We start from the raw sequence: 25,296 nt of genomic DNA on the forward strand, positions 1-25,296 counted from the left end.
AGTCATCAGCAGGTTTTTGTTGACTTCAGTGGGCTTTGAACCATGAAATGACTTACCAGCAGTCTCCAAGAAAGGGATGAAACTGGATAACAGTCTTACGCTATTGTTAATCATGTGGTTACATTAGGGCAGGGACCAACTTGAAATAGAGTCGGGCTGGGCAAGGCACTGTAAAAACACTTTCTGATGGGTTATACCTCCATAGTATATGCTCTATTTAACTTAAGTACAACTGAAGAAAAAGCTAACATGTTCTCAGAATAAGTTTAGTTTGGTGAATGAAAGTGGGCAATTAATTCAAACTTGGGAAACTCACTTTAGTTTGGCGCCTATTTGCAAAGCAGACCAGATTTATGTCTGAGTGGGTAGCATAAATTAAAAGGCTTCTTTTGAAAATGGATGTCTTCAAATGCCCTGCCAGTCAACCTCAGCTGGAATACATTGTTATGGAAGGCTGCTCTTGTAACCGCCTTTGAATTTTGTTCTTTTATGCCCCTTTACAGAAGTGCTTTTGGATCCGTGTCGGACTTGGTGTCCATCCTCTACTTGCCAGGCAGTTTGCCAGCTCCAGCAGCCAAGCCCACAGGACCCCCAGCTGGTCCAGTGCAAAGCCTGCGACATTGAGTTCTGCTCTGCTTGCAAATCTAATTGGCATCCAGGTCAAGGCTGTCAAGAGAACATGCCAATCTCTTTTCTTCCAGGAGAAACAAGGTACAGTATTGCAAAAGATCAAGTATTTAAAAACAAAAAACTCAATCTTTGAACAATCCAGAGTATGAATAGTAAAGAGGCGTTTTCCTGGTATTTTGTGTTAAAGCTATTTCCTTCACTTAGTCATTCCTGTTCCTTTAATGCTGTATTACAAATCTGGATAGCTCTTGGCAGCCTCACTCCTTGCCACCATTCCCAGCAAAACACAAAGGAACTGCTTGAGCCTCTATCAGCCACCCTTTTGCCCCAGTGGGAAAAATATGATATCCAGGCAGCTCATGAGCTTCCCTTCAGAGAAGATCTCATTGCTGCAGCTATTCTGGATGGTGTGAGGGTTGGTAACATCATGGCAGATGGTGATTTTTAGGATATCCTGTCAGTCATCTCAACTGCTGCACATTTGGCCTATGATGTTAAGTTTTGCTTCAAGCTGTTTCCAGTGGCTTACTGCAGCCAGTGAATAAGAAAGGCCATTGTGCATGAGTTCTACTTAATGTTTGGGCTTTTTCAAAGATTGTATAGCAGTTCAAGGTATCATTAAAGCCCTGGCCAGCCTTGAACTTAGCTATTCATAACTTGTCTTCTTTCAAGCTTTGCTGTAACAGATGACTAGCTAGGATGCTGTCGTGAGTTGCTGGTCAAATATAGTAACCTTTGCACATGCTTTTTGTGTGTCCTTGACCAGAACTGAAGCTCACTAAACTTCATGGCAAGATAAAAACCTTTATTTATTTTCCTTAGTGTTTTGGTTGCTTTTAGTTTTTATTTCATGCTTCATTTTTTACTCCGTTGAGGTTTGTTTTTTTCATTATTTTGGAGCATAATGTGCCAGTAGCAGTTTGTGCTCCTATGCATTTGGAGTTTCACATAGAGTTTATGGATTTAAAGCATTTTTCTGTAATACGGTTGCCCCTAGTGTGACTAACAAGTGTATTTGCTGGTGGGCAAATCAATCAATTGATCAGTCAAGGGTCAGTCCTGTTTTCCAATAAACTGTTGGTTCCCCATCAGTCATTCTTGTATCTCCCACTGGCAGCGACTGCAGGAAGTGTCATTCGTTAAGGTACATAGTAGTTGTTGCTGTGCATAAAGCCTGCATATGGTAGAAAGATACTCAAGGGAAATAAATGTCCTTCTAATGTTTCCACGTTCTTCTGTGTTGTGCCCGCTATATGAGGGGACATCCTATGGTTTTGCCCAGTGGTGCAAGACAAGAAGAGGTGGTGCTGACCCTAACTCATGAACCAGGACTCATTAGGACAGTGTGAGAAATGAAGAGATAACTCTAAAAGAACGACATGCCCCAAAAACCTCATGGTTCCTAATTTGGAAGGAAATTCGTAGAGGAGAATCCTCAAGGAGGGCAGAGACAAGCAGTCTCTCACTGGTGCCCCAGCCCAAAGGAATGTGGTCTGGACTTGTGCCATCAAAGGATTGCTTCCTTTTCTACTCTGAGAAAGAAGAAGGGAGGAAAGAGGAAAATTATCTAGATGTACAAAGCCTTTAGGTGTGAACTACATGCTGCTCATCTGATACATTCCAGGAGAAAACTGTATAATATCTATTAGTATTACTAGACATTAAAAATATTTGGTAAAATATGTGGTAAAGAAAATATCCTGACGTAGGCACTGTGGTCATTAGACAATTTTTCTAGAGATACATTTGAAAACTAGAATACCTGGATCTCTAGTAATTTCTCTTTTTTTTGTTTTTAAAGGAAAATGTAGGCTTACCTTCTTAGCACAGTTCTTAGACGTTCTTCTCTAAACTGACATGGCCACACATCTTACTAATTTCTCACTCTCTCCCACAGTTCAGTTTTTAAAGTGGAAGAAGATGATGCTCCAATCAAACGCTGTCCAAAGTGTAAAGTTTACATTGAACGAGATGAAGGCTGTGCCCAAATGATGTGTAAGAACTGCAAACATGCCTTTTGCTGGTACTGTCTGGAATCTCTTGATGTGAGTACATGCCATGCACTCTGGTTCTCAGAGGCTTAGAAGTTCATTGGTTTGCCATCCAGCTGTCTCATTAATCAGTTTAATAGTAGCTCACTAGCTTCTGCTCAGCTTAGTGGACCGCAACCCACCAGAGCTGACGCTGGTAATTTGATAGGATTTGTATACTCTGTTTTACTTGTCTGACCTGTGTGATCTTAGCAGTTTGCCTAATTGTGTCAGTAAATAATTATTTAAAAATCTATTCTATTTCAAAATACTCTATTTACAGTCTTTACAACTAGCATGGTGGAGGGGCGTTGCTGGTTTTTGTTTTCTTTTTTTTTAATAACGTCATTTGGTACTGACTTTTCAATGTTCCCCTTCTTGAAGGAGTTACAGGATGAGTAAAGCAATGTTCTTAGTCTGTGGAAGTTTAACAAACTCTAGATTTGGTGCGTCACCATGCAGGAGACTAGCAGCAGATTTGTTTACCATTCATTGTATTCTGTGGGACAAGAAATAGATCTGACATATGAAAAAGAATACAATGTTCTCCTAACACCAGGGATTTGTCAGTACATAAGATCCTGCTGTCATATGTTTATGGTGTTTTTTTTAAATCAGCCTGTTATCGTGCGCAAGGATCAGCATATATACAATATACAATGTCTGTTTCCATGTCATCTGTTTTATTTTATAGCATTGTTGACAATAGCAAAGGAAATGTTTCAGGTTCCCAAAGTTACTCTGACTGTTCAGATCCTGTGTTTGTCCCATTTGAATGCTTTACCAGTCCTTAAGTCACAGGCTTCTTACATGCTTAGTTAAAAAGCAGTGTTGTTCCCTTGGTACTAGGCCTGATATCTTGGCTGGTTTGCAAAAGGATGGCAGGACAGGTAGGGACATCATTTCTCAAAAATCTGTATTGTACTTTTATTCTTCAGCTAGTTAAAGAAACCAGCTTTGGGAATTCTGTAGTACAAGTACTCATTTTCCTTTGTTCTTCCTATATGTGTGTAAAAGAGATGCAATGGTCAGCTTTTCTTTGTGGATCCTACTGCTAAACTTCATACTAGCATTTAAATATGCAGCTTGAGAGCCTTTGGGAGAAGGATTCATTATAGATATGTAACACTTGCTAAACAAACCTATTTGTGAAGATGCTTAACTGTAAACAAAGCACTTTGGAAAGGTTGGACCTAGCCATATCCACTTTACTAAGCTTTACTCTTCCTGTACAATTCCTGGTTAGAAGTTCTCAGGAAATAGTATTTTATAACTTGAAGAACAGTTTGTACTTCTGTTTATTTCCTGCCTTTTCATTTAATATTTTGTAGGATGATTTTCTCCTAATACATTACGACAAAGGACCTTGTCGAAACAAGCTGGGACACTCCAGGGCATCTGTTATCTGGCACAGAACACAGGTAATGCTCAGATCTTTAAAAACTCTGTACAAGTCTACTACTGTCACAGTGTCTTCCTTTGCCTTACTCATTTTAACACCTTAGGATAAAATTCTATGCCAAATGGTAACTGATTTTCCTAGCATATTTAAAGAGGGCAGTAGCTTGGAGAGGAACAGTTAGCTTTCCCAGAGAGGACACTCCTTGGCAGAAAGCCACGGACAACTAGAAGGGGTACATTTGCAGAGCCAGTTAAGTGCCAATCCAGATATGTTCTCAGTAAACCTGGAGGACAAACCAGGTTGCCACCATCCGTATTATTTGCAGGCGAGTTCACCCGGCAAAGGATCTTTAGCTCCGAATTCAGAGATTAGCCTGAGTACACTCAGTATCTTGCTATGGACTCCAGTTGACTCATTGATGTAGGCTGGATAGAAGGTAACCCAGTGAGCTTATCAGTAGTTTCAAACACAATTTCAAATTGACAATTAACAGAGTGTGTGGGGATACCTCTTGTAGTCTAGATCCAGTCTTGCTGGACCCAGCATGAATGCTGGTAATGGACGAGTTCTCTGCACTACTTCAATGCATATGGTATAAATGCCAGTGTGTGACTTAGTCCAGTCTACTGCCTTTACAGTCACTTCAGAGATACAGGGACATCGGGGTATCTGAGTCATCTCTTCCTAAATTAACTGCATGCCGGTAAATATCTACCTTAGCTTGATATGAAGTGCTTTTCTTGAAGTACAGATTTCTTTCCATTTCAGCATAAATCCCAAGTCTAGAGAATAAACCCCAGCTCTAAACTGAAATAAAAGGAGGAGGATCATACTTCTCTCCCTCCACATACACCCCCGGGTGCCTGAGCTACGAACTTGGTTTTGCTTCGCTTAGCCAATGGTATTTTAGAAAGTGTGTGGGTATATAAGCTTTCTTGATATACCTGTAATATGAGGTGATTAATCTGATATTTGGGATCTGTTCTTAGCCACAGTAGTTAGTGCAAATATGTTTGATAGACAGGATGTTTGATGTTCTGGTCACTATTGAGAAAGTGATGGTTGTCTACCAATCAGGATATAATACTGCTAAACCCACTAAAGCCAAATCAACATTGCAGTCATTTCCTTATGTTAAGTTTCTTTGAGTATTTATCCAAGGCAAATTGAGGTAAGCCTTTGGTTTCTTGTTTGTGGATTTTAAAAAAAAAAAATATTTGTCTTGGCCAGAGGGAGTGACTTGATGCTGAGTAGGGCAGTAACTTCTTCAGAAGCTATAGAACCAAGTAGAAAACGAGTAAGTAATATTCAGCTGGCAGTTTTGTTTAAAAAAATAAACAAAACCCCCCCAAAAACCCAAATAAACAAAAAAAACCCCACAACAAACAAAATGAAAATTAATTCTTTGATGGCATATTGAGGCTGAAAGGAAGATGTAAGTAGGTATCTCATAAAAATTACCGATAGTCAGTCTGGTTGACAGAATTGCTAACTTCCAGCTTGGTTCTGCCTCACCAGTGCCCTCTTAGACTGGGCTGCAGAAAGCTAGGCAAGGGCATGCTGTCTCCAAAGAGCAGTACGGCAATAGTTGCAGTTTACGGTTTTTAAAGAGGTTAGAATTTACCTGTGGTTTATGTCTGTAGTAAATAAAAGCAAAGATCAGTAAATGGAAGTTGCATCAGCTTGTCAGCACCTCCAAAGAAAGGAATGCGTAATGAGACGTGCCCACCTCTCAAGCTGAAAAAGAAATTGCCCTTGGCAAGAAATAATAGTGTTGGGGCGAGGAGGTTGGAGCTCCTTACCCCTGGACAGCGCGAAGCCGGGACCGCAGGGGTTCGGGGTGGCGGGGGGCTCCGCAGCGCTGTCCCACAGCGCCATCTCCCGCCGCCCCGGCCCCAGAGCCGGGATAGGGGCGTTGCGGGAAGAATTACGTAGCAAGCAGAAGGAGAAATTGTCCGTGGCCGACAAAAGTACTAATAAGTCATCCCATCTATACCATGGCTAATTAAATATTTGGCAGTTAATTGAAGCGGCATGTCTAGCCCTGGCTGGAAGAATTCTTTAATGAGTACTGCACTCTTAATTTCATTTTGCCTTCTGTTGTGAGGTTTTGCTAGCAGATTAGCATTCCACTCCTGCCTTCATTATTCAAAATTATTCACAGGCACTCTCATGTGAATAAATCTAAATTATTTTCTCAAATAATTTGTGGGCATATTATTGCAGCATTACTCTCACAGTTGCCTATGGCAAATGGGAAACTTCCTCAGGCGATGAACCTCAACTTGAATGTTGTTTTAATAATTTCTCAAATTTAAACTGCAGAAACTAATAGATTTTGTCACACTGACAGAATGGGTAGGTCTGTGGTCCTCTGCCCTTGCTGGGAAGAGGATGATCAATAAATGTAAATGCAAAAAAAATGCTTTTAGATAGAGCTAGGTCACATCCCCTGAGGCAGCAGGATGAGCTCAGGTCTGACCGCAAAAGGCATTTGGCATATGCTAAGTCTTCCTATCATCCATAATGTTTGCAATCTGTGGCTGAGATTCCCAAGCTTGTGTTCCTGCTGGTGGGAAGTTTGTGGGAGTCTTCCCAGATTCTCCATGAACAACACCAGAACCTTGACAGATTCTTTTTGGAGATTTCTGCAGCAAAAAGGGGAGCACCTGAAAGTGGGAGCCTCTAACTCTCTTGTAGTCTTTATCCTGATACTTAATATTTAGGTTTGATGAATAAAAAAGTATCTAGCCAGTTATTTAATTAGTTATTTGAGAGATAGCAAAACTCAAAAAGGCAAATAACCATCTGCATCAGTTTGTGTGATGGAACTGAGTTGCATGGCATGGTTCTGGCTGGAGCAATGAAACATGAGCGTTCACTCTGATTTCACTCACGTTTACTGATCACAGGAGCTGACTGTAGTCTACACCTGGGGGGAATTCTTAGCTCTGGTAAGGTCAGTGGCATTTGCTGACATCCTTTTGAAGGACCCTGATGATGCACTGATGTCAGCAGAATCTAGACAATTGTTATCCCTAATGCAGTGCTATTCCCTTCTTTTGCAGGTGGTAGGAATTTTTGCAGGATTTGGTCTTCTGCTTTTGGTGGCCTCCCCGTTCCTTCTACTGGCTACACCATTTGTTCTGTGCTGCAAGTGCAAATGTAATAAAGGAGATGATGACCCTCTACCTACCTAGACTGAGAGAAGATTGGACTCATCAAAACTTGTGTTTTGATTTTTTGTTGCTGTTGATGTTTCCTTCTTGCACTTACATTGCTGTAGCCTTACTTGCCCCGTTCTGCTTTTCATTGACACACAGTCTTGGTTCCAGGAACTGTTGTTACTACTGTTGCATAGATCAATTGATAATAGACAAGGAGGGTAATGGAAAGCAAGTTTGGTGCTAAAGGGAGACCATGGACCCAGGTAGCTATCTGAGATGAAGAGGTGATACTGCTAAAAATAATGCAAAAAGTTTCTGATGCCCTGCTGGTGGACTTGGAACTGTGCTGAATGACATCAGCAAAAGAAGCTAAAAATGCATACAAATCTAAACTTTCTGCATATCCGTTCGCTTCAAAATTTGGTGTCTTATTCCTGTATATATTTAAGTTTTCTATCATTTAAATCAGATAGTCAACATGACTTTACCATGTTTGTTACATATCTGTTTTTGTTAAGGCCATCACAATGTCTTTTTTAGTACTTGTTTTTCCAAGTATAACAAAATCAATAAGGTGCATATAGGCCATCCTATGCCTTTCTTGAAATTTGAGGAGGGTGCAAGGACAAAGTTAGTCCTGTTGCCTTCCAGGAATTTTTTGAAGTCTTATAAGAAATTTGTTTGATTGAAAGCTACATTTTAAAAATGAATTGGTGAAGCTGTAAGGTTGAGTGGTGACACAAACCTGCTATCTAATCAAGGTTCTTTTAAAAATGCATTAATGGTATTGATTACCGCTGGACCACTAGTGTTTTCCTGAATTGTTATTTTTTTGCTGTTGTTTAGGGTTCTGCTACACTTACAGGGCTACGTAACTTCTAATCCAGGTATCTTAATCTTTTTTATATAGAGATAGATATATATAATCCTATTTAAACCAAATGTGTAAATAGCTGTGCTATTGAAATATTTTGGAAGTTTAAGATAGCTTGCTTCTGTCTTTAGGGCAATTATTAAAAAATACAGGACTAACTTTACTATTTAGCAGACTTGTGTTATCAACGAATTTTTCCTTTTTAAGTATAAAAATACATCAGGGTTATCCCTGTAGTTAATAATAAAAATGCCTGGGATATTTGTGGAAGTTGTACTTTACACTTAAGCTACTTAGCCCATTTTCAGAGTTAATATCGTGTGATGTATGGTGTATGCTGTTAATAACAATGCTGTGATGAAACAAGTTTTCGTTTGAAACATAATCACTTGACTTGATTTGATAGTTTTGCGGAATTCACAGTGCTGTGTTTCCAGGTTAGTAAAGCGTGCTCGTCAACATACTGTTAAGTTTCTCTTTAGAAATATTTTGTTGAAAACAATTTTGCTCTGATTTTAAAGCCTACAAGAATTTGACTAATAACTTCTTGCCATGAAATATGAAGCATCTGAAACAAGTGTGTATGTCAGCTTGTGTACGGAAGTTTAACTGCAGGTTTTTCATCATCATTTATTTCTGTGCATTACCAATGTACTCGGATGAATACATTGAAGCCAGGATAATTTTGCACTGAAAATGTATTAAGACCCTTAAATGCAACTGCTTCTGGCTGCTGTCACAGGCTGGGAATATGTTTTCATAGCTCAAGCGTAAGGAAATGACTCCTTTCTTTATTATCTTTCATTTTATACTGTCTGTCTGTTAAATAAAAAGACCGTAGGGTACAATTTTGAAAAAGCCCACTGTCTTTTTATAAAACTACTCTTGAGTTTCTTCTTCTCCCCTTCTTCCAGGTTTAATGGTATCCAAATTCAAACTGTATCTAACCACAGATTGTAGCTCTGGGAGCTAGAGGTTATCTGCAATTCACTTATTTGGCTTGATTTTAATGAGTTCAGCCATTATAACGTGGATAAAAAGGATAGCTGGTTTCCAGCAAGCCTGAACTGCTTGTGATATCTTCAGATTATTTATGGCAATGCACAGTTCAGATCTTTACTTGTAATACCTGGTTTTGTTATCACAGTATTTTTAGTACTTTAGTTATCTTTGTTATTAAAAATTGCTTAGTTGTTCAAAAATGCCTGAAGTCTGGATAGTGCGTTTGATGTGTGTTTGCCAGCCCCCACGGGGTGCGTGAAGCAGCGCTGAGCTCAGCGGGCAGTGGAGCGGTTGCCTCACTCCAGCCCTTTGCAGCAGCTCAGTCCATCTCCCCAGAGGAACCCTAAGCCAAGCCCCTGGGTTGTCCTGAGTCATAGGTAACAGAAGTCTTGGACATCCTTCTGCAGAGGGCAGCTTCCTGCAGGTAAGCTTGAACTATGGCCTTTCGTCTTTAGCCTTGTAATTCTATTTAACTGGAGGAAAAAAAAAAAAAAAAACCAACAGGACAACAGGCCGTAAAGATTTCAAGGGTTTTTAATTTTCTAATTGGGATCACTAAGGGATTTTGCTGTATGTGGCAGTGGCTCTAGTGACCAGTTGTACTACTGGGATGACAGGAAACAGCAGAGGCGCAGTGGGCTGGTAACGGTACCGGAGTGTCCTGGTGTGAGGTTTATTTTCTCTGTGCCTTTCTTAGAGACAGCCTTTATGTGGTGATATAGTAAAACTCGAGTTTTCCACAGTAGTGTGTGGCCAGTTAATAATCAGCTTAAAAATGAATGCATTTCCAGATTTAGAAAGCAAAGAAAAAGAAGTCCATTACAAATACAGATGTTTTTAAATGATAGTTTATAACTGATGCTCACAGGTAATCAGAAAACTGTGTACTTCTGTCACTATGTCTCTGATCTGAACATACTTGAATTGCTACTGAAAATTTCTATGACATATCTCTTGTTTCACATGCTGGCTGTTGGGATAGACTATATGCCTACATGTATTTACCAAATACCTAATCCTTTCGGGTTTGCTAAATGTGATTTTTTTTTTTTTTTTTAATGCTGATTTGTTTCCAAAGTAGCAACTTCTGGCAGTGATGTATTGAGTTTGGGGCATTTTTATGTTACAGCTTATGTTGATAGTGTGACATTTAGTACCCTGAAATTGAATTGTAAATACATTATTTTAAACTCTGACATTTAAACCCCCTGCCATGGAAAAGTGAATGTCTCTGCTGCTTTTCAGACGAAATTCTGTTACAACAGCTTTGTCTTTATACATTTTCCCCTGAAAAATAAGATTCATTGCATGAGTTCTGTTGTGTTTTTACGGTTATGCTATTGTTTAGGGTTTGTTGCATTGTCTTAAATGCTGGTTTTAATGGAGTTTGTAACAGTACATCATTTGCATGTTCTCTTGGGGTGAAGTAGCGTCCTGTCTAGCAACACTGACTGAGTGTGGAGTCCAGACTCCAGAGGCTTTGCCATTCATTAGTTGGGCTGAAGTCAGTCCTGAGAGAGACCAGTAGCAGAGCCTGCCCCAACTTCAGTGGCAGTAGCATTGGGGTTTGCCTGTGTAACATTGGACAAGTCACTTATCTCTTTTTATCTCAATTTTACCATCTTTTGAATGGATGAACCAATGTTTACCTACCTCACAGGAGGGCTGTGAGGGCAAATTCACTGGTTGTGAGGCTCTTCAAGATTCTGTGATGAAAGATTATATATAAATGCTTACTGTAGTTTTATGTTAATATTTCAATTTTATTCATGTTGGCATTCATCCTGAAAACCTCCTACTACTGACTTCATGCCAAGACTTTGGGATACCAAGCACATGATACCACATACCAAGCAGCGTGATCCTTCCTCAAATACTCCAGTTTATGAATTAGGCAAAATCCCAAATAAGAGCTGACTGGATCAACTCTCAGCTTACGGCTGATCTCCTGACATGCAGGAAACACAGTCAAAATTAGTGAAAAGCTCTCGTTTATGGAGCTGACAAGGTAAAATATTCATAGATCAGAAAAAGATGAAGTGCTTTTGATTTAAAATTGTTATGGGCAGGAAAATAAAAATGACATTTTGTGCATTTCATCTGGAGTTCTTTTACTGTATAGAAATAAATGTATGTAATACAGGCCTTTCTCATCCCAATGAGGTGCAGCATGCATAAAGCTTTGTGCGGGTTTGCTTTTTTAAAACCAAAGTTTGTACATTTCACGTACATAATCTAAAATCCTGAGGAAAACAGGTAGAATGTGGTTGTTGATGATGATATTAAAGACATCAAAAAAGTCTGCATCAGTGCTTAATTGCTAATGCACTTATACTAAGTAAGGCATGCTGTTTGTGTTTAGAGCCCTGTGGTCTTCATTATTGCTTTGATTTGTATATCTCTCTTATAAGAATTCCAGGAACATTAGGTACAGGTACGTGGTGCATAACTGAACCTTCCTTGATCAATTTATCATGGATGTATTTTAAACTTGTATAGGGATAAGCATGAAAGAGTCATGCGTATGTATAAATAATGTATTTGACCAGTGTAAAAATAGTTCTGTTGATGTATTTGAAATGTAAGTACATTTTGTGCCACTAACACTGTGATGTATAAAAGAGCTGTTGAATGCCTTTTAATGTTGTGTTTTGTACTTTGAATCATATTGAAGAGTTTAATTTGTAATTTCAATAGATATTTTAAATGAATGTGTCTCCTGTGATTCTTCTTACTTACTTTCCGGTGCTATACATTCACTGAAGAGAAGTGCTTTTGTTATGGTAGGACTCCCTGTGCTTATCTGCCTCAGGGCAGGCACAGCCCGTAGCCTGGAAGACATCCCGCCTCATTCCTGGCCGTAACTGTGGTTTCTGACTCATCCTCTCCCAGCTCAGCCAAAAGAGTGAATCTGGTTATCTCCAGAGGTAGTTTGACTCACAGCTGAGTCTCTGGTCCGGCTCCCGTTCAGTCCACCGTTGTCCTCTCTGGCTGGGTGAATGTGCTGCTCCAAGGATCTCTCCAAGATGTGTGGATATTCTTGCACCACAGGTTTAGCTCTAGTGGAGGTGGCTTGTGTTCCCCTCAGTTTGGTGTTGTGGAGGTGAAACTTTTAAAGGCAAAGTCCAGTCTCCTGAACAACCAAGCGCACTTACCTCTCTTTGACAGTGGGAATTGAGTCTCGTGTTCTTGATTCCGTCAACGGGCACTTTGCATTTTGCCTGAACTGCAGTTTAGGAGGCAGGCTTTCCTTTGGTCCCCATAGTTTCTTTCTCACTTTATAGGATACACTTTGTCATCTATACCCATAAAAAAAGTACAGATGCAATTGATTCCAAAAGATCGTGTGCATAACTATATACATAACTGATATGCATATATGTGCTTTACACCTGACAATTTAAGAAAAATCAAGGCCACATAATACCTGCTACTCAGTCATTCCTTTCTTTCATTTTCATGGAGCGTAATGATTTTTCTCTGTAAGGGAAAGATTGGTTTAGGTATTTTGTTCAATTAATTGGGCAGAAAATAGTCTATAAATGCCACAAGGGGTTTTGACCTATTCTGGGAGCAGGTATTATTAACAAAGCAAGCTTTCTGCTTTCTTCCTCTGCTCCCACAGTCTGTTCCTTCCAATTAAGGTATGTTTTGCTTTGCAGTTTTCTTTTAGAGAGGAGGATTATTTCTCAGTCAGTTGCAATTATCTGGTCGTTTAGTAACGTTTAGCTCCTGGGCATTTCCTCAGCCTCTCTGCCAGGTTCAGCTTACCTTGCTGTAGAAGGATTTTCTTCAGCTGTGTGGCTGGGTTTCTGCACAACAGGTCTGCAATCAGAGAATCAAGCACTGCAGAAACTCTTAAGCGGAGTAACAGACTTCAGGGTCTCAGCTGTCTGAAGTTGTTAAGAGTGGTTAAGTTGAATTCTTAAATGGCAAATTTCTAGCCCCTGTGTGCTCTAGTAAATAGAGAGCATCCAGGATCATTCAGTTACCAGAGGTGACCCACATCCATAGCAGTAAGTTCTCTTAGGAGGGGCCCCTATCCCAGAATAATTCCTGAGCTGCACCTGGGCATTGGATGGGAGAGTTCAGGTCAAAAAGTTCATACCAGTAACCGTCCTGTAAGAACTGAATGATTGAGACAGTTGAATCCCCCAGCACAAAATCACAGTACTAGTTCTGGCATTCTGCTAGTTCTAATAGTACTAATAGAGTGTGGCAGTGCGGTCTCCCTGTTCGTCTCACTCTTACCCCCCTGCCCTCCCCTGGCTCCTGCTCGGGCCGTGGCCATCAGTGGAGGTTGTGATAAGTTGCACCTGGACTTCGGGGGATGGCTGACAACACAGTCCTAACACTGTTTGGAGTGGAGTCCTAGATATCTTGTTCCCATGAAATATGACTATAGGTCAATTATCTTACTCTATAAATAGTGGACAGCCCAAGAGACCTTTGAGCTCTCCTGTACGGCAGCGGGCTGGACGTCAGGATCTCCCCTTGTGAGTAGGGATGCCTCTCAAGGTTACTCCTCGAGGTTTAGACATTCCTTGCCGCAACAGATTCTCGGTAAGTGACTAATAGCATGCTAAACTTTGAAATCTTAGCTAAGTGATATAAAGGATTGACTGTGCATATATAATCTTTTAGACATAAACCGTTGACCAAGTCTGGGACTAGGATTGGATCCAGCCGCACCTAAACTCCTCTCTGAGAAGGAGTTTAGAAAGCAAGGGGGTCCTTTCTGAACCTCGTGACTCAACGGGAGGGTCTCCCTGACAGCTTGTCTGACCCTGTCCTCTGTGCAGTAAATAACCAAGTGTACCTTGCCATCAAATCTCGTAAAACACTGTTGCATTTACTACCAATTTTGTTAAATCACTGTTTCACCTTAATAAATATTTCAGTACTTCTCTCTTAAGAGTGAAGTTAATCACTCTGCCCGTGACATAGAGATGTAACTGTAGAAATTGAATTATGTATGTGCACACGGATGGGGGCAGTGCTAGAGATTGCCACTGCCAACCTGCAAGTGCAGTGCAACCACAAAGCTTTTGGGTTTTTTTTTTGGATTGGAGATAGTCTAGGGTGTTTCTCATGGGACATTTTGTGCTGTGGGTACTTGGCCGTCAGCAGTGCAGCTATATCAAGAGTCTTATTTTATGCAGGATATATAGAAACTGATGGAACTTAGTTGATTTTGAAAATAAGAAGAGAATAAAGGCTCTTTTGTACAAGGAAGCCTTTGCTATGTGAACTCCGCACTCTGGGAACCAAGATTCAGCCTTGAATCTGACACCACTCTAAGTATGAGGTTTGTCTTAACATTCAGGTGTCTGGCCTTAACTGATGGTAGTCAGTGCAAAGACTCATCTCTTGGGTCTTTGGGACATTTCCCTTCCCATCCTATGGTGTGTACTATGACAGTTGTCTGGACAACTTAGCTTTTTTAGCCTCTCAAGATGCTTCTTGAGTGTGGTTTTTTCCCTACCGGCTTTGATGACAGAAGAAGTCAAGGCAGCTCTCTGTCCAGGCACGTGACTTTCACGTGGCTAAAACTGAGTGAAACAGTCATAGAAACTTGTGCCTTACCAGGAGTACTGCTTTCAGATACCAGGGCAGAACTTGTTGATGCAAATTAGAACCAGGTTACTCTGCTCCCATAGGGTGTTTCAGGATGAATATATGTGTGTGTGTGATGACTATAACTTAACATGTATGTGGCACATGTACAAAATGTTTAGGTGCTGTAAATCACGCAAACCGACTCACACATGCAAGCAAAGGAAATGCACTTGCAAGACTGAATAGTCCAGTTCCTTTGTGGTGTGTGCACAGGAGAGAATAATGTCAAGCTGTACGTGCTAACTGGTTATTTATTCCCGGTGTTCCCTGGGCACCTTTTTTTTTTTTTTTTCTTTTTTAATAGCCAAAATTGAAATGATCACTATAGTCAATATATAAACGCTAAATTTAAACCTAGGTCCCAAAGAAAAGAGCCCCTAGGAGTAAATTCTAGATGTCCTAACTCAATGCCATTTTCTAAAATCTGAATGTAAATATGTGTGTCTAGCTGATGTGTGGTACTTTATTTTTAGGCACAGCATGTCCTTAAATGTCAAATGTGGCTTCCAGTCAGTGTAGCTTATATATGTTTACAGGAAGAAGAAATTCTATTATGCAATTTTGTAGAGCAAGAAATCTGATCCTGGAGCAATGAAGATTACCTATATTAAATAGACTGATAAAGGTTCTGAGGTATTTTTTGTAGCTTTATGTGGAAGAAAGTGTATTAGGAATAGAATTAAATCACTTTCTCCTTCAAAGCACTGCCTTTTTTTTCTTCAAGTAGCTGGAAAAGTAAAATGCCTGTGAGCTTAAGTAAGTGGTACTCCTAGTATGCTATGGATTGGATGCTCAGAGCTCATTAAAACGGATATTACTTTTTAGTGAGTTTGGATTTTCATTTTAGGTGAGCAATGAGCTCATCTTGCTGTGTATGAGAGCACCTGCGACAGAGAACTGTATTTTTCTGTCAGGGTTTTCTCTGCCAGTGATTTGCTTCGATTGTCATGATCTGTTTTGCGTGACGGAATGTGAGAGGCTGATTTCACTGTGGACTATTAAGTGAAAAGAGTGATGTCATTAAAAGAGAGTGAACATAACACACTAATTTAGCAGGTTCTGTAGACCTGACATACCCAGTCTAAATTAAAGTCTGCAGGCTCAGCCATTCCTGAGATCTACATTGCTGCGTTTTATTCTTGAGAATGATTACAAACAAGCACGCATTTTATTTTTTCTCTTTGTTTTGGGTTTTGGTGGATGGCAGAAATGCTTGAGCTGCCTCAAAATCCTGAGGTCTCGTTATATTTTGAGAATGACACTGTCATTTTGTGGGATTATCCACAGGAGAAATGCCTGAGATTGTACAAAATTTCATTTTACAATTGCCTTGGCAGATCAGCGTAATGCAGCATTTCTTTCCTTATTTTTGTGTGCCAGTAATTATTAGTGTGCTCATTTTGATCAAGTATCCTGTAACTTCTGTGATGGGTATAGGTTGAATGAGGGATACCTGAGCTGGAACATGGATAGACTTTTCTTGATGCATAAGAAAAGTGCACAGAAGGAGTATTCTAAGGCAGTAAGCGGTGCTGCTGTGAGCCAGCAGGGTGCAGTCTCTGAACGCCATTGCAGGCAATGAGGACTGGCTTTCTTTGAGACTATTGTACATAAATCCATATTAACAAGATTTCTATCTCAAGCTTTTAAAGTCTGTGTTTCAAAACCTCCACAGAGTTAATTGTAATGATATCATGGCTAAAAATAACGATGTTATGATGGGCCTGCACTCTCTGCTGGGGCTGTTCTAGTCTCTGGATATTAACATATGTTATTGCTCCTGTTCTCTGAGAGTATATAAACCTTTTCTGAAAGTGAAAAAGCCTAAGTATTTGAACTTTCAGAAAACTGATATAAGCATAGAGATGTTTCAATCTGCAAATGTAAAATGAGAGGTGCAAACCAGAGGTCTCTCAAAATGCCACGTTCAGAGAGCACTGATTAATCACTCTGAGAGAACACTAAAATTGAGTTGGTTCAAAACAGATTAACTATTGGCTAATAACATTGCATCTTCTCTATATTTTATAATTGACGGATGTTGTAACTGAGCCAAATTATTCTCTTCTCCCTTCCTACCCACGCCTGCTGTCGTATCTGTGTTCCTCAATACAGATGTTCAGAAGAAACAATGCAACTGTCCAAACAATAACTCTAACCATCCGTTTAGCAGTCAACATGTTTGGCAGGGGAGGCAAGCTGCAATGGGAGGTTGCTGTGAGTCCTTCTGCCTTTACCTCACTCTATTTATATATGTTTCAATGTTCGTGTGTCTTTCTTCCCCCCACTGCGCAAGTATGTCTGGGTAAAGCAAGTGAAAAGTAAGTTTCTTGCATTTTTTGTGGCCTAGAGGTATGTTTCAGGACACTGCCAACACTAACACAAACTAACTTTTAAAGAAAATATAATATGCTGTCCCGGCTGCCACCATCTCCCTGCCAAACTTCCAGGGACCCCTGGGAAACTTCTGGTTCATGCCATTTACAGCCTGTTAGGGATGTGTTTGGAGCTGGTTTTTCAGCTGGATCCATTTTTCCCTTTCAAGACCTCGCAATTATCTTCTGCAAAATGGTGCAATTAGAGGATTGGGGCAGTACAGTGTGTCTTACCGATCTGCTAGCGCTTTGCTTCCACTGTATCACTGCATGTTGTTCAGCAGATTTCCCCTGCCTTCAGCATTGGTCAGGTGGCTGCAGATTGAGGACCTTCTCAGTGTGGGATGCCTCCAGCCTTTCGGTAATGCCTGCAACATTTACTGGTTTCTCAGCATCAGGGTATAGTTTCTAGGGGCACGGCAGCATTGCCTGTTGAAGAATGGCCCTTGGAAGATGCATGTCCACAGGGGCCATCTCACTGCTTCCCACAGTAGGAGACAGAAAGCTGAGAGATCCAGAGCAGCAGAAGGGAGAGGCACTGAGAAATAACACCTTTTTCTCTGACACCTCCACCTATGCAATGACAAATAGAAAGGTAAATTTGGTGCTTAGTGCCATCACCCTTCCCAGCAATTTTTATCCTTTCACTTGTGATCTTAGGATGCGCTGCATTGCAGGCTCTGCGGGCAATTACTGGCATCTCCTTACAACTAAGCCTTGGCGAGGGAGGCAGAGGGGAGTTTGTGACTGAGTTAAAATCTGAGTGCCTTATGTGAGAGCTGACCCTCTGAGTCAGCTTCACCTTTGCACTGAAACTGAGGCAATTAACCCGGATATTTTCTCTGCCATTTGTCTGTGGAAATAATCTGAATGTGAAAAGCTACAGTACATACAAGCAGTATCCTTGGTCCTTCTAGAGACATCCCAGGGCTCCCTTGAAACCCAAAGAGTTCTGTAGGGTGCAACCATCTCCCTTTCATAGCTTTTACCATTTTGCCTGAGAAAAACCCTTCTGAGCCACAAGGTCTGGCCAGAGGCTGTGGCTGCAAGGCAAAGGAAACTGAGAAATGCCTGAGGTTCCAGCAACATCTGCTTTAAATCACAGGATACCTTAATGACCCTTCAGGACACTCAGTACTTAAGGTCTTTAAAGTTTTTGATGGCAACCTCAAATGCGCAGCTTGTCAGCAGAGCTCAATAAGGTTATAACACTTCTTTTGGCTGGCTGGACTGTGACTTTCCTTACTCCCACTCGAATATGCAGCAATATGAAGCTTGCAGAGGAGCTCTAGCTGATATCCAATGCCAGCAAAGCAGCTGGGAGCTGCCTGCCTGCTCCTTCGCTGTGGCTCGGAGAACCACGGAGCACTCAGTAAGAAATGCTCATGGTTGTCTCTGCTCACAGATCATCATAGACTAGAATAGAATCATTTAGGCTGGAAAAGACCTTTAAGATCATCAAGGCTAACTGTTAACCTAACACTGCCAAGTCCACTACTAAACTGTGTCCCTAAGCACCACATCTACATGTCTTTTAACTACCTCCAGGAATGGCAACTCAACCACCTCCCTGGACATCCTGTTCCAATGCTTGACAACCCTTTCAGTGAAGAAATTTTTCCCAATATCTGATCTAAACCTCCCCAGGTGCAACACGAGGCCCTTTCCTCTCATCCTATCACTTGTCACTTGGGAGAAGAGGCCGACCGCCACCTCTCTACTCCCTCCTTTCAGGTAGCTGTAGAGAGCAATAAGGTCTCCTGCCTCAGCCTCCTCTTCTCCAGGCTAAACAACTCCAATTCCCTCAGCTGCTCCTCATGCAACTTCTTCTCTAGACCCCTCAGACCTAGCTTCGTTGTCCTTCTCTGGACACACTCCAGCACCTCCATGTCTGTCTTGTAGTGAGGAGTCCAAAACTGAACGCAGTATTTGAGATGCAGCCTCAGCAGTGCCCGGTACAGGGTGATGATCACTTCCCTAGTCCTGCTGGCCACACTATTCCTGATACAGGCCGAGATGCCGTTGGCCTTCTTGGCCACCTGGGCACACTGCTGGCTCATATTTAGCCAGCTGTTGACCAACACCTCCGGGTCCTTTTCCGTCTTTTCCTTTTTTTCATCTCCAAATTCTGATGGGCAGCAGCCCCACAGAGAAAACTGCAGTGTTCCTTGTGTCTTGCTTCAAGCAGTGGTTATTGGTCTCAGTCAGGAAGCTGCATTGGGTGGGATTTGCCAATAAATCCACTAACGATGCCCCAGTGGAAGGGTTTTATAGGGCTTTATATTTCTGAGTATTCAACAACCACGTGTGAGACACTACAATCTGTAAAAGCTCCTGGATACACGGATCACTCAGTGTGTTGGTAGGGGAAGGAAAACCTTTTCTGTTTACAAAAAAATACTGTAATCTCTTTAAAGGTCATAAAAGCAGTCAGAACATGAGGTCCAACAAAATTTCCATTACTCTCTGGTGTCCTGTATGTCCTTATGTATAAAATCAGTATTTCCACCTTGAAGAACTCACACTCCCGTAGCATCTCTGAAGAGCTACTGACTCAACATAAGGTTTGTGTGATGAGTGTGTGGGTTGTGTGCTGCGCTCTGGCTAATCGCTGCCCCTGAAGCAGCTGGGACGGGGTTTGGCCACAGGAGAATATTAAATGGGGATAGTCCACAAAGATTAGAAAAGGCTATAATCACTTGATTTGCCAGGAGTACAATCAGGCAGTCTAAGCAAATATCCCTGAATCATTATTATTATTTCCTTCAACAAGCGAGATTTCAAAAGATAGCTGGCATCCACCCCTCTCCCACTCTACAGAGAGGGAAAACTCTGGTGTTACTGCTGACTTTTGTTTCACTAAAATGGAATTTTCTTGCTATTTTAAACGTAAGAAACAAAACCCAAAATTCCAACAAGCTCTTGAGTGCTGCACAATGCCTGGCTTGTTTCTTTTCATGCATGGTGTCATGGCAACAGGAAGAATTCAAAATTAGTTATAATCCAGGCAAGATGGCCTCTACTTATATTATATGTTGTGTTTACCCTGGCCTTGTGATTTTATTTTTGCCAAAACAATGTAAATGGTGCTCTTTGCTACTAAGGATTTTTCCTTCTCTGGTTAATAAATCTTGTGGTCACTAATTTGAACCTCTAGCAAGCTGCCAATGAAAATTATGAATTTGAATTAATATAAAGGTATGAGACAAAAGAAGATTCAAAGGGAAAAGCAGAAAAAGGTAGTAAGCGATTAAGAGAAACAGATTTTGTTACACTTTAGTAAAGTCTATGGCTTCCTTTTTAATAGGAACAGCTCAACAAACATTGCTGTTAACAATTTCTCTAAAAAGGTTTGATTTATGGGCTTAGTAATCAGATATGACAATGTGTTTTATCTGAGAAATGTTCAGTAGTTGTGATAATATGATGAAGCTTTAACCTTAAAGACACTTTGATAGTACACAAAGAGAACTTAATGAAAATTCAATTAGGCTTTCCAGCCTATCAGGTGTTTCACTTGCTCATTCAAATACAAAGTCCCAAATTCTTCATTTTTAATCTTCTCTGCATTGCTAAAGAGTCATATATTGCATACATTTTCCAATATAAAGTGCTAAATTCAAGTTTCTAACCATTAGTTAGCATTCTTACATCTTGAAAGCCAGCTCCCCAAATCTGTACCAGCCAGGCTATTTTGCAGTTCCACCTGCAGATGTGCATCCTGTGAAGGGACCACAGGTGGCAGGAGAGCTCGCGAAGACTGAGATTTTCCTGCACCAGATTCCCGCAGTCTCTGTTCTGTGTAACACAGAAATAACCCCTCATATGATGAATGAGCGACCCATTTATGAGGCAGTTTCCCCAAAACGAGAGGTGTAAAGATCTAAACCATAAAGAAAAAGGAAGTTCTGGATTCTTTATGTCTGTAATTGTCTTTTGAACCATAAGCATCTATATCTGCTAGTTTTCACTCATTATGAAAACTAGAATCAATGTATTTATAAAAAAAAACAAAACAAAAACCAAACCAAAACCAAAACTGTGATTCAGCACAAGCTCCAAAAGCAGGATTTCTGAATAAATAATAAATCCAGTAAGGTGTTGCTTTTTTATTCTTCCACTTGTATGAAATGTTTTGCATGCAACTTATTTCCTTTGTGCCAAGTCAGTCCTGAATTACATGTTCCAAATATCAGCTAGCCACAAAAAACCTACATTGAGTAAACAGGATATTCTCTTTCTTTTTAAATGGAAGGATAAATGCTAATTTTTATTGGAATGGAAAGCTACATAAATCCGAGAAAAAAAAAAAAAAAAAAGGCTATATTCAGGTGTTACTGTGCATTTAGTTCTTGACTAAATGAAGAATACAAGAGAAGACCTTGAACTGAGTTGATATTCCCACAGGAATTAGGCACTAGGCAGTCCTGAAGGCTTGTGAGCATCACTGTTGTTCAAGCCTTTGCCTGCAGCCGGAACTACTTGGAGTGTACTTTGACCATAAGTCTTTTCACCCTTATTTGCCTCTGTGGTCTCAACACAATTTTTAGGAGTTATTGGACAAGATGTGCTGATGACAGTGGAAGTTTCAGAAGATAATGCAACCCCAGACTTTAGTGTCAGGGATCAGTGGTATTGCATAACTAATCTCTGAATATTGTGATTAATTTCTGTGTCAGAACAACAGCTACTCATTGGAACAACTGGGGAAGAATGTGGCGAAAGTAGCAACAAGCGCTGAACACCACATTGACACATGTCCTCTGGGCAGAGTGTTGGAAACTGATCCACTTACCAGATGTATAAGAGAAGTCCAGGCACCTTTCCCAATTCCTCTTGTCTCCCCGTATGGAGCAGCAAAGAGATGAACAAAGACTCTGTTAGCTACATTTTTGAAGAAGAAAAGTTACTCACTCAGTTCTTCAACAGAAATATTTGTAGACACTTCCCCAAGGTGGAGGATGGAAACAGTTCCCGTGTGTGATACCACTTTAGGATCAGCTTTCTGAAGAAACCTGGGAGCCTAAAGGAGAGTGAGTAAGAGACGAGAAAGCAAACAGATTTACTAGTCCCTAATTACTCTGAGGTGCTTTAACTGTGGCTCTCTTTCTGTGGTTTGGGTCTGCACTGCCTGTAGGCAACACCATTAATAGCCACAGATGATACTGGAGGATTTATTGCATCTGAATTGCTCTAGCATGTTTTCAGATAGTTCCACAAATGACTATTGCCATTTATTTTGGATATTGTTTTAAATGACTGTGTTTCTTTCATGCACGGAGGTAATGAGACCCAGGTTTTTTCCATGTGGACTGGCAGGCAAGCAGCGATGAAGATCTCTGACGTGTACCAGTAACCCCTCTTTCCCAGGAGCATGCTCCAAAATTGCCACTTGTGAAAAATGTGATCCCACTGAGCAAAACAGTGAGACCTCTCAGGCAGCTGAAAAGAGTCTGTATGTTTAATCCGTAGTTAACCAGGAACGGGGAAGCAGTAGGAGCCGAGTAACTTCCTGGATATGAGCAATGTTATGTCAGCTGAAAACCTGGCAGAGCAGATTCATAGCGGGGCAAGGACAAAAGCTCAGACAAAGAGTCAGGGGAGAGGTGTCCAGTAGAATACAAGAGGACACTGTATTTAACAAAAAAGAGAAACAAACAGCAGTGTAATTGAAAAACAAACAAACAAAGCACAAAGCAAAACATGAAAGGAGAAAAAGCACCGCGTGCAAATTAAGCAGGTGTAAAATGTTTGCGTGAAAAAACATACATGCTTTATTTCAGAGAGTATCTGCGTAAGAGGCTATTCTTAGTGTGTTTGATAAACTTTCTGTGTAGAAAAGTGCATATCAGGGATACTTTGCACCCAATATGCAAATCTACTCAAGCCAGGACTGCTGGCAGGACCCTTTCCCTCAGAAGCAGCAGCAGTCCCACCTGGCTGAGCACAAATAGACTGGCTTTCATTCAGCTCTCCAGCCAGGGTCACCAAAGAGGAGGCACTTTGCATCTTCATGCAGGGCAAGTTCAAGAACCAAACCTTGTTATACTGTAATTTTAGAACCTTGTCACTTAACATTTATTAAGAGGTATGTAGCTATAAAGAATGATGAAGTGGTTTCAAAAATGTCCATGGGAAACTCTTCTCAACCCCAGAGGATAAAATTGAATTAAATGACTTTGAAAATTGAGAAGACTTTGACCTTGACAGAGGTGGACTGAAGTCAGGGACTGGTACCCTTTCAAGGCTGTTGTGCCAGTCAGTATGTTTTCTGCCCAAAGCAGAGGTTAAGCATGCTGGTAGGAAGTTGACAAGAGCCAGAGGCACTGCTGCTCAACCACACAACGTGCTCTTGATGAAAGGCTCAAGCCCCTTAGAAGTCAGGGCTGAGAGCTTCTGCCTCTCGTAGGAGACTGGGCTTTTAGATCCCAGCCTATGCTGGCCCTGCTTATAGGGTCCTGATGTCTTTCCAATAAATTATGGCTACATACCACTCTGGCCCTGATTTTCACATCCTTGGTTTCTAAGACCATTTTGTTGTATTAAGTGTTAGAAGCAAACACTAAGACCAGTCGAGAAATGGACACAAAAGGCAACCACAAAGTCACTTGGTTTATATTATTATTCAGCATCTTCTTTCTTTTACTTCCATTCTAACAAGCAGGAAAAGCCTTAAATATCTTGGAGAAACTTCTGATTTTAAAAAGCAACAAAGGAAGCTGCATCAAAACAGCGGTGATGGCCCTAGCAGTGGTCAAGTAGCAAGCAACAAAAGCTTGCAGTAAAACCCAGCAAGTTTCCTTCCCCCTTCAGTCTAGGGACTCGGATATAGGTAGCAACAGTGAAAATATGTTAAATAGAAATACAAATTTGCAAGGCAGCCTTATTTCTTCAAAATCCTTTTCTCTCTCTCCCTCTTACGTACATACATATCGATTCCCAGCATTTACATTTGCTGTGCTTCATTTCTATTGCTCTGCCATTCATTCATTCCTTTCACAGAGCTGTAGTGAGGAGCCCAAAACTGAGTTTCTCACCCCGATTCTTGCAGGTTTTTGTCTCATCCAGACTGGATGTCTACAAATTAGACAGACAGCAAAATATCCAATTACATTCAATGGAAAGAAACTGTTACCTCCAGAGGTAACAGTGAGATGTAGACTTGTCTCTAGGTTTGGTGTCTAAGAGGGGTGAGATGAGATTAACTGCTCACTGTTTCAGTCCATCCATGTTGAAGAAGCATGGAGTTCATTTCCCAGTAGCCAAGCCAGCCTGACAGAAGGCCAGTATGGACCTTTCCTCCAAAAGTGATTTAGTTCTTCCCTTCCCAAGAACCGGCACTGGAGCTTGTGGGATTTTTTTCCACTTGCTCCTTTAGCAGGACATTGCCATGATCATAAGTTTTAATTTAGCCCATTGTACCCCAGGTCTAGCGAAATGGAGAGTGAAAATGCAAAGGCACAACAACCAGTAGAAGGATCACTGAGGTTACTGTAAAATTGCAGTCTGAGATGAATTAACTTTTAGCTACTTAAACTTCCCGAAATAATTTTATTTCTGTTTTCTTTTGTGTGTTTGTATTTGTGGGACTGGCTAGAGGGTTCTGTTCCTGACTATTTACTACAGAGGTTGGTTCCCACTCTCATTTCTGAGTTGACGGGATACACTTGCTGTTTTCAGGTGTTATTTCTGTGAAAAAAAAAAAAAAAAAAAAGCTAGAAACCTTTTTGGAAAATGAAAACAGAGTATTACACACACTGTGTATTTCAGCAGTTGAATTCCTGAGGGAAGCACCTGATACTGGAGAAAGTAGAAACAGTGAACTTGATACAGCCATACATGGAAAGCAAAGGGAATTTGATAAAGAGTAAAAATGGCAAATGGTTAAACTTTTGTGTCTTCTGCTCTGAACTCTGATTAGAAACAGTCAGTTGAGCTCTCTGTGAAGCAGATTTGCCTAGACTCTCCTAAAACACATGGGGCCGTCTTTGTGACTCTTCTGTTTATTGTTGTTTATATCCATCAGGTATGCAGGTGTACTTTTTTCAGCTAACATTTCACAATTTCATATATCCAGATGTAGCCCATATATAAAAAGGTCCATTTCAGGGTATTCACAGTTTAAATCAATATCTTCTCAGGTAATATTCCTTCTTTCCATTCTCTTCTAGTTTCTGTGTATTTCTTCCAGCATAAC

At 40.7% G+C, this 25,296-nt stretch overlaps 1 protein-coding gene across 1 annotated transcript in view; it reads left to right on the forward strand.

Annotated features, from left to right (window-relative positions):
* RNF144A (ring finger protein 144A) overlaps nt 1–9,585 on the forward strand; it is a 65,695-nt gene extending 56,110 nt beyond the window's left edge. The window contains exons 6-9 of the mRNA XM_074153502.1: nt 504–711; nt 2,528–2,675; nt 3,992–4,081; nt 7,131–9,585. Of these exons, the coding sequence (XP_074009603.1) occupies nt 504–711; nt 2,528–2,675; nt 3,992–4,081; nt 7,131–7,262 (578 nt within the window). The 3' untranslated portion in view covers nt 7,263–9,585. The remainder of the gene's footprint in view (nt 1–503; nt 712–2,527; nt 2,676–3,991; nt 4,082–7,130) is intronic.
* The last annotated feature ends 15,711 nt before the right edge of the window (nt 9,586–25,296 follow it).

The sequence above is a fragment of the Numenius arquata genome, chromosome 9 (genome assembly GCF_964106895.1).
Source record: "Numenius arquata chromosome 9, bNumArq3.hap1.1, whole genome shotgun sequence".
Taxonomy (NCBI): domain Eukaryota; kingdom Metazoa; phylum Chordata; class Aves; order Charadriiformes; family Scolopacidae; genus Numenius; species Numenius arquata.